The 12,926-nt window shown below is 43.8% G+C and overlaps 1 protein-coding gene across 3 annotated transcripts in view; it reads left to right on the top strand.

The window, feature by feature from the left end:
• Nucleotides 1-200: 200 nt before the first annotated feature.
• Nucleotides 201-12,926, top strand: part of ptprk (protein tyrosine phosphatase receptor type K) — a 91,722-nt gene continuing 78,996 nt past the window's right edge. For all 3 annotated transcript variants that reach the window (XM_053445113.1, XM_053445112.1, XM_053445111.1), the window contains exon 1: nt 201-567. In XM_053445113.1, coding sequence (XP_053301088.1) covers nt 483-567 — 85 coding nt within the window. In that variant the 5' untranslated portion in view covers nt 201-482. The remainder of the gene's footprint in view (nt 568-12,926) is intronic.

Here is a 12,926-nt window from a genome sequence, read left to right as displayed (position 1 = left end):
AAATAATGTGACTTTGAATAAATCTGAATATATCGACAAACAAAAAGCACAAACTGGACAAAACAAACGAATCCTCGCTTCGAGACACCTTGTTTCTTTTAATCTGTTTTTTGAAGCGGACTCCTGCCTCGTGACGTCACACACACACCTCCCTCTCCCTCTCTCTCTCTCTCTCTCTCTCTCTCTCTCTTTCCCTCTCGTGCCCGCGCTCCCTCACTCGGGTCCGCGGGAGCCCGCAACGAAGCGAGAGAAAAAAAGAAGCGTACGAGAAAGCGCAGAAAGGAGAGAATGGAGCGTCCGACTCCACGGGAGGAATAACAAGAAGAAGAGGAAGAGCGAGAGAACGAGACCCGTGAAGGAGGAAGAGGAGTGAACAGCAAACTTTTTTTTTTCACTTGTTCGATTCCCCTTTTTCGCTTGTTCCGGACGGGGTGGGAGGGGGGGGGGGGAGACTGTCACGGACTCGGGCCACGTTTGAAAACATGGATACACTTTCCCGTGAACGTCTGGGACTTGTTCTTCTTCTTCTTCTTCACCTCTCCACGGTGTCCACGCAGATGCCGACAGGTACGACAACACGCAAACACAGCCCCGCAATGTTTCCCACGCACGGGGTTTGGAAGTTGGTTCGTTTCTCTTCCTCTCTGCTCACGCATTCCTCACAGGTGTGTTTAGGTGCGGGAGGAAATAAAGGAAAAAGTTAGCCTCAGCGCTGGAAACGTACAATTGTAGCATTTTGCGCACTTTCTCTGCGTGGTGGATTGTGTTATTTTGTTGCAATTACAAAGCGAGAATGTATCTCTCCACTATCCGAGCCTGTGTGAGGTGCTCGGCTCTCACTCGAACCGATGACCAACACGGGGCTCGTGGCGCAGACTGCGAACTTTGTTATAATCCTAAAGATTTAAAACTTAGTTGACTCTTCATCTAAGTACTTTGTCAAATCGTTACAAAAACAGCTGATCTGATTTTTAAAGATCCAAACGATCCAAGGTGCATTCACTTGCAGCCGCGATCCTACACAACATTCATCTCCTCTCTTTTATATCCTTCTGCTATAATAACATTTATCATAAGAAGACACAAGAGGAGTGTTGATCTTGTGCGTGGAGAACCTCGTCCACTTTTCATCCGTGCAGCGCGTGGATGGAGAAAAAAAAGTTGCCGGTGTGCACGATCGCTGTGTAAAAGCCACAATACACATGTACACGTCCCATGGATGATGTGTATCATACGTGGTTATTGTAACGATAATGCACTTTGTGGTGTTTTTCACTGATCCGCGATCCTCTCATGTCTCGGTTCTGCGTCCGAGGAGAGTTCATTCCGACCGTTATTCTTCTTTAAATGCACGTGCAGCCACTCGTCATTTATATCCTTAATTATATATAATGATTGTGGTGTAATAAGAGGACTGTTGCTCTTGTGCGTGAGGCAGCGGTCGCTTCGCTTCGTCCGTGAGCTCCTCGCTCTCTGCGAACCGAACGATCCGTGCTCCAACTTTTATCTGCGCTTTTACGCACTAAAACCTAATGGCTGGGGAAATAGCGTGCACGCCGATCGCCTGTTGGAGGAACAGCGAGAGCGGTTACTTTTATTTCCTGGGACTTCATCGCGTGATAAAAGTGTAAATCGAGGGAATCTGCGGAGATCCGGGGTGTTGAGGATTCAGAGTGCGTGAAATGACCGCTGCGGGTTTTTTTCTGCGGGGATGCACGCTGCAGGACTCGGGAGGTTTTTTTAAAGTCCTGCGTCCAGTCTGCAGAACCACGCACGGTGCACGGAGAAAACCCTGCAGCGGTGCGTGCAGGTGCCCGGTGCTGTGACGGGACCGTGCGTTTGCAAAGGTCCGATAAAGGAACTCGCAGAGGAAGTTACCACGTAGAGAAAAGACACACAAGACATGTTCTCCCTGCAAGTCACGCAAACTCTTTCTATACCTGTGTCTGCGTAGCTGCGGCTTTATTTCCGTATTCAGCTGTTGTTTGAACTCCACAGACACACACACACACGCACGCACACACACACACACACACACACACGGCTGTTTTCCAAGTTGACCTCCAAAAGCTCGCACCCGGGCCTCATCGGGATGTAATAAAGGACACATCACGCTCCATTTAAGTGCTGGAAATAACCAGAAACTGTGTAACAATGTCGTTTTCTGCTCCACTGTTCCCCGGCTCCGGCCTGCCAATGATTTGCATAGAAATTACACATTAATTACCAATTCATCTGTGAGCTGTTTAACTGCCCCCCCCCCCTCCCTACACAGCCTCTACATACCCCATGTGTAACTACCCCACCTACCCCCTCCTCCCTTGCAGCCATTTGGTCCTGTGGGTAACAAATGTGTGGAATTTCTTGTTGGAGGCCTCTCTGGGAATTAGAGTGCTGTTAATTTGCAAGTAAATGCTGGTGGCTTGATGCTGCATTAACATAGAGTGGGAGGAGGGTTGTCATTAGTGCGGGGACGGGGGTAAAAGAGTTGTTTTCCTCTTGCAGAATAAAGAAAAATATAAATATATCAAATTTTGTTTCAAAAAGCAAGCAGCAGTAAAGCAATTTAGGGGGAAATGTTTTGTTTAATTGCAATGAAAGGAACCGGTTTATAGGAATAAATGGCGTCATGCTGTGAATCCAAGAAGATCTTGGTGCAGAGCGTGGGGGGGGGGGGGATTGTGTGGATCGGTCATTTCTGTGGCAGCCCTTTTATCCAATCATTTCACCACGATGTGTGTAAGTGATGAGTCTGACGGGGTTAATGGGCAGAGATCAATAACGCGGCCGACGTGACCCGTCGCTGAGAAAAAAATGGCGATTATTAAGCTGCCGATGAGAGGAAATCACTTTGGGAATCAAACGTGTGTCTTCACGCTTCACCAGCAGCCTCCTGTTTCACTGACAGGATGCGTGAGCAGCAGGAATGTGAAAGTCTGCGTTGACACGTCGATACTAGATCTGCCTCATTTCTGTCGTTATCCTCTAATTCCCCATTTACAAAGGGAAACTGTAAATTATGGGCGTTTATGTAAATATGTCTGTCTCTCTCTCATCTCTTGTTATTGTGCCGTTTCTGAGGCTGTTGGGTTTATCGCTGAGGAAGTAATGAATGTGAAGTCGACGACTGACTTTGTGATAATTTGACAACTTTCTAAATGTGCCTCCTCTCTGATCGAGTTGTGACACAGATTCCTGGCGTCTGTAATCTTAATGAAGTGAAATAATTGTTTTCCATTAGGGTCTCCAGACGAATTAGAAAGAGGCTACTGAGCCGGTTTAATTATAATCATAAATTATTTTAGTATTTTTGAGCATTAGAACCAAGTTGGTTTAATTATAATTACTTTCCTGCTCCATTTGGAAGCTGCAAAAAAATAAATTGTCTGTTTTCCCAGAGAAAGGCGAGAGGAAGAGAGTGATAGTGTGAAAGAGGAGGAGAAGAGGAGGAGAGGGAGAAACATAACAAGAAGTGCAACCATTGGTTTTTGGCCGTGGGCATCTCCTGCACTCAAGAGACTGTGAAAACGGCAGGAGGGAGTGTCAGTGTGTGTCAGTGTGTGTTTCTCTGTCATGCCTCTTGTGTGTGTGTGTGTGTGTGTGCATGTGAGAATGTGTGTTGCTGTCATTTACAGAGGAAGAGGGGGGCCGATGCTTTGAAGCCCCGCGGAGGACAGTGGTAACACAGACGAGCATGTGAAATGTTCGCCTCTCTTTTGGACTTTTTCAGAAAAACGCCTCATTCTACTCATGCCATGTTAAAATGGCGTCAAATCAAAGGCCCGTTTTTTTATTTACTTTCTCGTTAAAAGTAATTCCTCGTCTTCTTCTTCAAATAAACGCCACTTTGCCCAGAGCCAATCTGCTTCTACGCATTTTCAATTTAGTGATAGATTTAAAAAAGAAAATTGGGGGAGAGGAAAAAAAAAACACACAAACCCATCTCTTTGAAAAGTCCTGGCTCATTTCTTCTGCCGTTCGGGGATGAAGTCTGAGCGCACACAAGCAATGTAATTAATCTGTTGAGAGAATTCATTAGCTAATCCCCCATTCGCATGTGTGTGTCTCTGTGTGTGTGTGTGTGTGTGAGTTGGAGGGGGTTGAGAAATGCATTAGCGACACACAGCGACTTAGGTTAAGTTGTCAGAGAGTTTTCGAAGAGCGAGTGACACACACGGAGGACGGCTCATGATTGACACACCGACCTGTCAGGAGAACATCTCAACCACACAACAGGGTGTCGTGCTAGCCACTGGATGTGTGTTCTTTTGAATCTGTGGAGTTCTGACTGGAACCAGCTCCTCGTTTTTCAAGAGGACGCGACAAGATCCCACAATTAACCGAACACCAGTCCTGCTCGTAAATCACAGAGTTTCCTTTTTAGACTTTTCGCTTCTGCTTTGCTGCATCTGGTGAAGGAACATTTTGAGTTGTGTTAAAAAAAAAAACTCCTCTTTTTCCCCCCCGATTCAGTAAAGTTTAAAAGAAGTCATTAATTGTGCTGTGGGACTGTGGGTTATTTGGGACTCAGCACATGGTAAAAGAAAAATGTCCCTTTGTTTTTGCACGCTGATGTAACGGCTGCTTACTAAATACGATGACTGTTAATTAATTAATCTTGTCTGTGCTGAGATACAATCACCCTGTGGTGTTGTGTATCAGCAATTATGGCGAATAGGGTAGGAGAATAAAGAGTCTCGGCCTGGAATTCAACCAGAGAGGTTTTATTCTTACATTTTTTGGGGGATTTCTGGTGGAGAAGAGACTTAATTGGCTGATTTTAGACTTGTGCTGAACTCTTAATCTCCCGAAATTATCCAGAGGGCCGAGTCAGTTGCTCCAAACACTTCCCAGAACTTTCCCTTCTCTCTGTGTTATATGACAACTTTACCCTCTCAGTTAAGCTAATATGACACATTTCCACTTGCTCAAATTACATAGAAATAGACAGATGTGAATATCCTGAGTGTTGTGACCAGGATTAACCTTTACACACTGGTAGATGATGGATGTAAATCATCATAAGTCCTCCAGCAGGAGGTGAAGCAAGAAGGTGGAGCAGTCCCAGTGGAAATGAAGGAGGCAGCACATCCCAAACAAATCCAGAATCCCTGAAATATCACATCCCTGATGAATGATGGTATTAGTCCAATATCATCAATCTCCGCTCTGCCCTGTTTGGCTCTGGTCACAGCTGTCGGTACAAGGAGGGCGCTTGAAACACACTGCTACCTCAGACACACACACACACACACACTCACACACTCGCTTACACACACTTACACACACGGCTGGCTAATGACAGATTAAGTAATCAACACCCTCAGCTGATTAATTACATTACAGTGCGCCCACACACTCATTGACTCACACTCACACAGATGTGAGCGACCTCAGCACCAGTTGTGTAGTTGTGTGATCATAATGGTATATATAATGCAGGCATGGCTGATGTGTGTGTGTGTGTGTGTTTGTTGTGTTGTGTGAGAGATTAACAGACGCAGGCAGGTGACGATGGTCTTGGGAAAACCATTATTTTGAGGGTCACCACAGGGGTCAGGTGAAAGGTTAAGGTCGGACATGTGTGGGTCAAAGGTTACAGTTGTCCACACACACAACTTTTTTTTAAATACCAATTTGTGCTAAACGAGAGCTTGTACATTTATTGTGAGGTGTTTACTTTTATTGCAGATTATAATTGAGGCCCCTGGTCCCTTCTCTCCATCTTAAACTGCATGTACATTAAAACTTGGCCATTTCTGCAAAGGATGTTTACAGCTTTTATTTTTTTACAAGTTCCCCTTTTTCTTTTAAGGAGAAGCCAGACTTCTCTCATGTTGCAGTAAAGACGATAGGACAGTAAAAAAAATGAACATTTCCAAGAGGGTTAAATGCCTTTTTTATACGCACTGTGTTTTATGACAACATGGCTTCCTACTAAAGCTGTGAGTTCTTCCCACTGTGTGTGTGTGTTGCTGCTAATGACCTGCAGAAAACTTTAAAAACACTCTTTGTACTTCCCCTTCTGACAGTTTCTCCGTAAACTTTATTGTTAATCATGGTTTTGGAAAATCGGGCTGATGCTATCCCCTTGATTTATTTACACGGCATGTGCCTGTGATCATGGGAAACATTGTGCTTGGACAGCAGATTTGCATCCAGGGCTTTTCTCCTAATGTGCATGTGTTGACCTGTGCATGCCTTCCAATCTAATTCTGTCTTCTTATTCTTTGCTTTGCCTCTACCGGACGCAGCTCACATGGGGCGCGCTGAGAAGGGTGAGTTATGACCGGCCGGCCCCGAGCTGAGCTTCACCTGTCATCTTCATCGTCATCTTCATCGTCTTTGGTGTTGTCATACGTATCCCTGAGTCTAGGCCTTAACCCCCGTTCATTTCAATGTGTAGAAAGTGTTCCCTAATCCCTAATTGTTGGTTTTGTCAACTGTACTCCTGCCATGTTTCAGCTGTTGTGTCTTCACTAACCACCATTGCATTTTTTAGACTTAAAGCTCATTTACATGTATAGTGGTTTCTGTGCGTCTCCTAGAAGCCGTTGTTTACTGTTCAGTCACATGCTCCTCAGAATGTCCAACTTCAGTGTGTCCAATGTGCTTTGAAGACGAATGTTGGGAAAGAACCTGGACGCTGTAAACACAATGTGTTTGTATTTATGTGTCTGGAGGGTTCTAACAACACCTTGACAGCTCATCACAATATTTATACACTAACAAAGGAACTAAAAGGAACAACTGACAACATTAGAAACTTCTATTCCGAGCTGTTGAGCAACTTGTGTAGCAAAATCTTCGCAGACTTTACGAGTTCTTTGGAATTTTCTGGAACTAATTTGTCAGATTATTTCAACACAACACGAACGCACAACTCAGCCTTGTACACACTGATATTTAAACAAACACTACCGCAGCCCGATTCGATGTTGAGATGGTTTCTGGTTCTTTCAGGTCACGTCTGCAGCTTCTTTTTCTTTTTTCTACAAAGTCCAACTTGCATTGAATCAATGAAACATTTGAAGTGTCTGTGCTGTGTGTAGCTCGGCTGTCAGTAAATCCATTTTAACCGATCGTCTGTGTGTTTCCCTTCCTGTCGCCGTCTGTCTGTGTGACGTCCGACAGCTGTTTGGGAGTCTTGAAGTTTTTCAGGTGCTGTTTGTTTAGCTGAGCCTGGTCTTTAATAAAAAAGAGCTCAGAGTAACTTCAGTAGACGAATACACCTCTTTTCATCTTTTCTCTTCTCTTCTGTCATCTTCTCTTCTCTTCTCTGCCTCCCTCTCTTTCACACAAACACACACTCATGGCGGTGGGTTGTTAATGAGGGACTGGGTTGTTGTTTTTTTTCTCGGGGAAAGTGACAGGTTAGTAAAATACAGCACAGACGCCTCACACAGCAGGGACAGGCAGAGAGATCGCTGTGTCACTGTGGAGTTTTGGTGGATGTGGCATCCCACAAGGCTTTGCTGTGCCAAAAAAACTGAGCAATTATAAAACTTTATGTACAAAATACAAGGAAATAAAAAGCCAAATTCATTTTTACACTGTCAAACTTTGCACATGGTGTTATTCTGCTTAGTCGTTAAGAACTGAAAGAGAAGCTCAGTGTGTGTTGGGTGAGGCTCCGCTTGAAATCACAAATTATTTAATACAGAAATAATGGCGAGCTAATGGTCGGCCATTGAGGCAGAAATCCTGTCGGTTCACATTAAGCAGGACAGGTTCTTGAAAATGGATTTGACAGCTTCTGCCTCTGCGCTCATTGATCTCAGGAGATTTCCCTTAATTCCCCCTCTGAGACGAAATGTGTTTGATGGTCTTCTGGTTCACAGGTGATGGTTTGTAGAGACTAACACAGGTGTAGGATTCTAAAGGATAAGGTCAGATTTATCAAGTGGTACAGCCGGGAGTCTCTAACTTGAACTGAAACCTCTCTGCAGGGCAAATCTGTAATTATCTTGTTTTGCCGTGAATCATTCATGACTCAATAGAAAGGGTGGAGATCCCCCAACTTGTTTTGATGGTTTGTGAACAGACTCCACATCAAACCCTCGTATATATCAAGTTTTAATTTTCCATCCGGGAGTTAGAACCCACGAAGCTTCACCCTGAAACACTCAACACATATAAATCTCCAACCCGGCTTCCTTCATTCATTTACACTATAACACATTACAGCTCATAATCATTTTTGTTCTAGTTATCAGACGTTTAAGGAATTTAATTGTCACATGTTTGCACCAACAAACAATTTCTGTGAATAACTATATATAAAAATAAAAGCACATATCCACTCATTTATTGATAAGTTGAGAGTCTTTGGACTTAAAACAGCCATAAAAGCCTAAAGTGGACATAAACCTCCTCTGTTATTTTGTTATTTATATTCTCACATTAGTAAAGGACGTCTGTACTTTAGGAAATAACAGTTCTCTGCCATTAAATGATGATTAAAACTGATACCTCACAGTAAATCTGCAGATTTCCTCTTGTCACTGTAACCAAACCCTGGGGGCTGACTCAGTTGCTGATGTGAAACCAAAAATCTAAACCAAAAACAGATCTGCTCCCAGACACGTCTCTTGTTTTTTCCTCCACCCTTCATCCTCGTCTTCCTCTCCTTTCAACTTCCAAACAAAGGAGAAATGCCCAAAATAATCTATAAAGAAGAATTTCAAATTGGAGATGATCCAAAGTTTGACTCTTCGGAGGCTCGTGCTGTTGCTGTTTTCGTCTCCTTCAAAGCTTCTTGTAAAGTGTATTTACAGTGACAGGTAATATCAGAATTTAGAAACTTTACATAAGAGATAAACTCTTTGTTTTATTTACTTTAGACAATGGTTTTAACTGCATTGAGTGACGGCCGATCTCTCTCTCTTTCTCTCTGTCTCTCTCTCTGTGTGTGTGTGTTCAGCCTCTTTTTATTTGCCTTCAGGTGGACTGGACCTACAGTGTACATGTCCAACGAGCTCTTGTGTCTGTGTGTGTGTGTGTGTGTGTAGCTCTGGGCAGTGGCTGAAGTGGTTTACATTAGTACAGTTAAGAAGACATCTGTCATGAACACACACACACACACACAGACACACATCAGGAACGAGACTTTCTCTGGTTTACTGATCCTGGATTGCTCATGGCTATGTGTGTGTGTGTGTGTGTGTCTGTGTGTGTGTGTAGCTTTGTGATAAACTCCCAGAGGACATTGTGCTGCCGTCACTTTCAGCCTCGTACAGTATGTGTACACGGATATCAAAAAGACAAGGACACTATTTTTACTCTTCTTACATTCCTTGCTGATAACTCTCCGCTGCTCCGCTCTTTAAGCTGATTCCACGTCAAGAGCGGTATAAAGCTTTCCAGATATATAAACCCCTCGGTTGTGTGTGTGTGTGTGGATGTGAACCAGGAGCTTACAGACAGATGACCGGTCCATTAAGATTATCATCTCCATCCCTGACTATGTATCTTCACATCACCACGGTGCTGGTCCTCGGTCTGTCTGTGTTTGAGCCGAGATTTAAATCTTGCGGCAGATATTTTCCTGAGCTGTCTTTTTGCTCTAAATGGTGTTTCACCGAGTTCTGCTATCTGTCTGTCTGACGTCCTAATCTCTGTCTGTCTGTCTCACTGCCAGCCACTCGTCCTGTGTGTGTGTGTGTGTGTGTGTCCCTCCTGTCTGCAGATGACTAGATGACTCTGGACACATGGTCAGTCTGACAGCGATGGCGTACGCACCTTACAGCCGGTCACTGTAGCAGACGGGGGGGGGGGGGGGGGGGGACATGTGTGGGAGTCTGGAGACGGACATTTAAATGTTGAACATCTGTCCGTCCTTCAGACTCCTGGCTGCTTTCGTCTCGGCCCTGGAAGTTCAATCCAGTCGCATGTTTTACATTATTTCCCGTGGGAGGGCTTTCAGAATATATAAATATCGTGTCGTATATATAATGTCTTCATTATTAATTCCAAAAAAACAAGCCTCATTTGTATGAATATGTTAGGAGCTGGATTTCTTAAGCTTTGATGTCTGTAATCATAATTCAGTAGCCCCCCCCCCCCCCCAACAATCGTCTCTTTAACGTCCCAGTTTAGTTTAAGACACAAGTCAGAGAAGACTCAAATTAATTCTAATAGAAAGATGATTAAGTCATTGATTCATTAACTTATTGAATGATTTAAGTAAGTATCTTACTCTTGGAAATGCTGATGGACACTTTTCACGGTTTCTCACTGACAGTTAATAGACTGATTGATTACTGTAATTGTAAAAATAATAAACTCATACAAATTATAGGTCTTGTAGCAACACAATGTATTTTTTTAGGTAAAAGTAACGTCTTTAAAATCATATTGATGCTACACGAACTTGAAATTGCCACAAAACTCCCAGAATGCCTGTTTTGCGTTACGGCAAACGTCGCACACCAACAAACAGAGGCGGAGCTAGCAGCTAGCTATAAGAAGAAGCTAAATCAGGATTCTCAGTATTCATATCAGTCCCTGTTTTTGTGCTAAAGTCTGAAAAGTTATTCCGACCAAACAATCTTTTACAAAGTTAAACTCCTTTTTTATTATAGAATGCCTGTTTTGTGGTGTTATCACTTCACCCTGGCTGAGCCGAGAATATGTGTTTATGGAAAATAAAGGGACTTCATACCGACTCCATTTGTCTAACTCACACTGCGGCAGCACACGTTGCTTAACCTTCGGCTCTCAAATGCTTTTTCTGCCCAGAACAAGGACTGTAGATCTTGTATCTTATCTCTTCCACTGGAGCCACACTGGAAATGGATCTTCACCATTACGAAGAGGAGTTATGGTTTCAACAACCAAAAAGTCTTTAGGGCATAAACTTCTTTTAAGACAATCGTGAAAAATGTTCTTTGAACCTTTTACTGGTAGCATTGAAGTGTATTTCCGAGATGGAAAAAACACATATCTATACGATGTTACTTCCTCTTTTCTCGTTAGTCTCGTTTAAACTACAGGCTACACTGCCCCCCGATGATTTCCGGTGGTACTGCTCGTTTCATCTTTATCCGTAAGCGCCGGGAAGACGTGTGCACATACGGATGAAATGAGCTCAGAGTATGGATAGAAGGCTCCGACAGTTTCTAACTGAGCGTAAATGAGCCTTGACTAGCCTACATTAAAATTAAAATATGCAGCACCACCAACAGCTTTAACTGAGGTTGTTAAAGCTCTGGGCTGCCTGCTGATCTGTGACCTTACACCTTCCAAACACTCTCTCCTTTCACTTCTACTTCGACGCATTCATGCAACCAAACAATAGTTTTTCCACGGTTTCCAGAGATGGTGTAGCTCTACAGCACCTACCGAGACCATAACTCCCAGAGGCACTCGTGCTTTTAAGTGGGCCGCGCTGAGCAAATGCTCGTGGGAAACCCTGACCGTGAGTTCTGCTGCTCCGATTAGTGAGCTGCAGAGTTGTTTGAACGGTGCAAACAGTGTTTCCCCTTCCACTGGAAGTGATAAGAAAACAGTGCAGGGAAAGAATTCCCAACGGACTCTGGGCTGCAGAGCAACATGTGAACCAAGAAAAACACCAAAATAGGACATGTGATGCTTTCGTTGGGAGGTAGCCCTGGGATTATTAATGTGGAGGTGTATTTTATAAAGCTGATACTCGCTACACACACACACACACACACACACACACACACACTCACACACTCCCCTGGGATGTTGATATTACGCAGACGGCACCGTGTCTGGTGGAGTCGAGCAAAATCAGTCAGTTTAGTCAAACAAACTCTCCTCTCCTCCTCCTCTCCTTACTCTTCTCCTCTCCAAATATGACTTCACTCACACTTTTTTTCTGCCGTCCAAACTTCTCCTAACGGTTATTTTATCCCACTCCCCCCCCCCCCAACCCCCCCCCCGCGCCATTCCTTCCTACCCTTGGAATTTATGGCCCACTAACCTAAACAAAGCAACACGGCGTTTATCGAACCCTCCCCCCCCTTCTCATGTACTCGCCATTCCCTCTCTAACCCCCTCGTTCCCCCTCTTTACCTCCCCCCTCTCCGCATATACACTACCTCTTTCCCCCCCTCTCCTCCCTCCCTCCGACTTTCTCTCCGCTCTCTCTCCGCTCTGTTTCTCCAGTTTCCATGTTTCCCCCCACAACAAGCGCAAGGGTTCATGTTTCCAGACAGTTTAAGGTGGAAATAATTGTAAAGAGAGGTTTTTATGTAGAACAACAGATGGTCATAAAAATTAAGTTTAAAAAAAGGTAGTTTGACTCAGTTACTGATGTAGAAGTTTGGATTTTTGCAAATTTACTCAGATCACAGTTTTGGTTAAATGTCTAAGAACTGACAGTTTAATCTACCAATCATTCAACATCTGAGTTTCTAATACTTATTTTGAACTAGGTTTACTGGTTTAAAAAATGGGATAGACACCTTTCCCATTGCCATCAGAGGAGTCTTTTCGATGCTGCATCTTGCAAAGAAGAACTTGCTGTTTCCCAATGTTCCCAAGATGTAACACAAACAATAAGAACACAATTGTTCTTTGCTATTTACGTGGCAATGCCCGGAGGTTCAATGTGCATCCCCGTGCCACAACATGTGCGGCAGGAGACAGCCAAAATAAAAAACAAGAAGAAATTAGCACGTTCCTCCGGGTGTCATATTTCCATAACTGCCAAACGCAGCCAAGACAAACCTGTGTCCACCGCAGAGTAATTTGACTCGGGAGTGAGAGTCGATTGTATCTGTTCCCATTGTAGATAAAAGCCAGATGTTACTGGGTGTTAGTGGGGGATAGGAAAGAGCGAGGATAGAAATACATGAACTCATCTTTTAAAAAGTGTTTCATGCTGCAAATGATGTCTCTCTCCATCATTGATTTATTTTTAAAAAGGTTGAAAAGCTCAGAAACCCCCGAGAAGC

Source organism: Pleuronectes platessa, chromosome 17 (genome assembly GCF_947347685.1).
Source record: "Pleuronectes platessa chromosome 17, fPlePla1.1, whole genome shotgun sequence".
In the NCBI taxonomy this organism is placed as follows: Eukaryota; Metazoa; Chordata; class Actinopteri; order Pleuronectiformes; family Pleuronectidae; genus Pleuronectes; species Pleuronectes platessa.
Note: the sequence above shows the minus strand (reverse complement) of the source record. Positions and strands in the feature narration are given on the sequence as shown.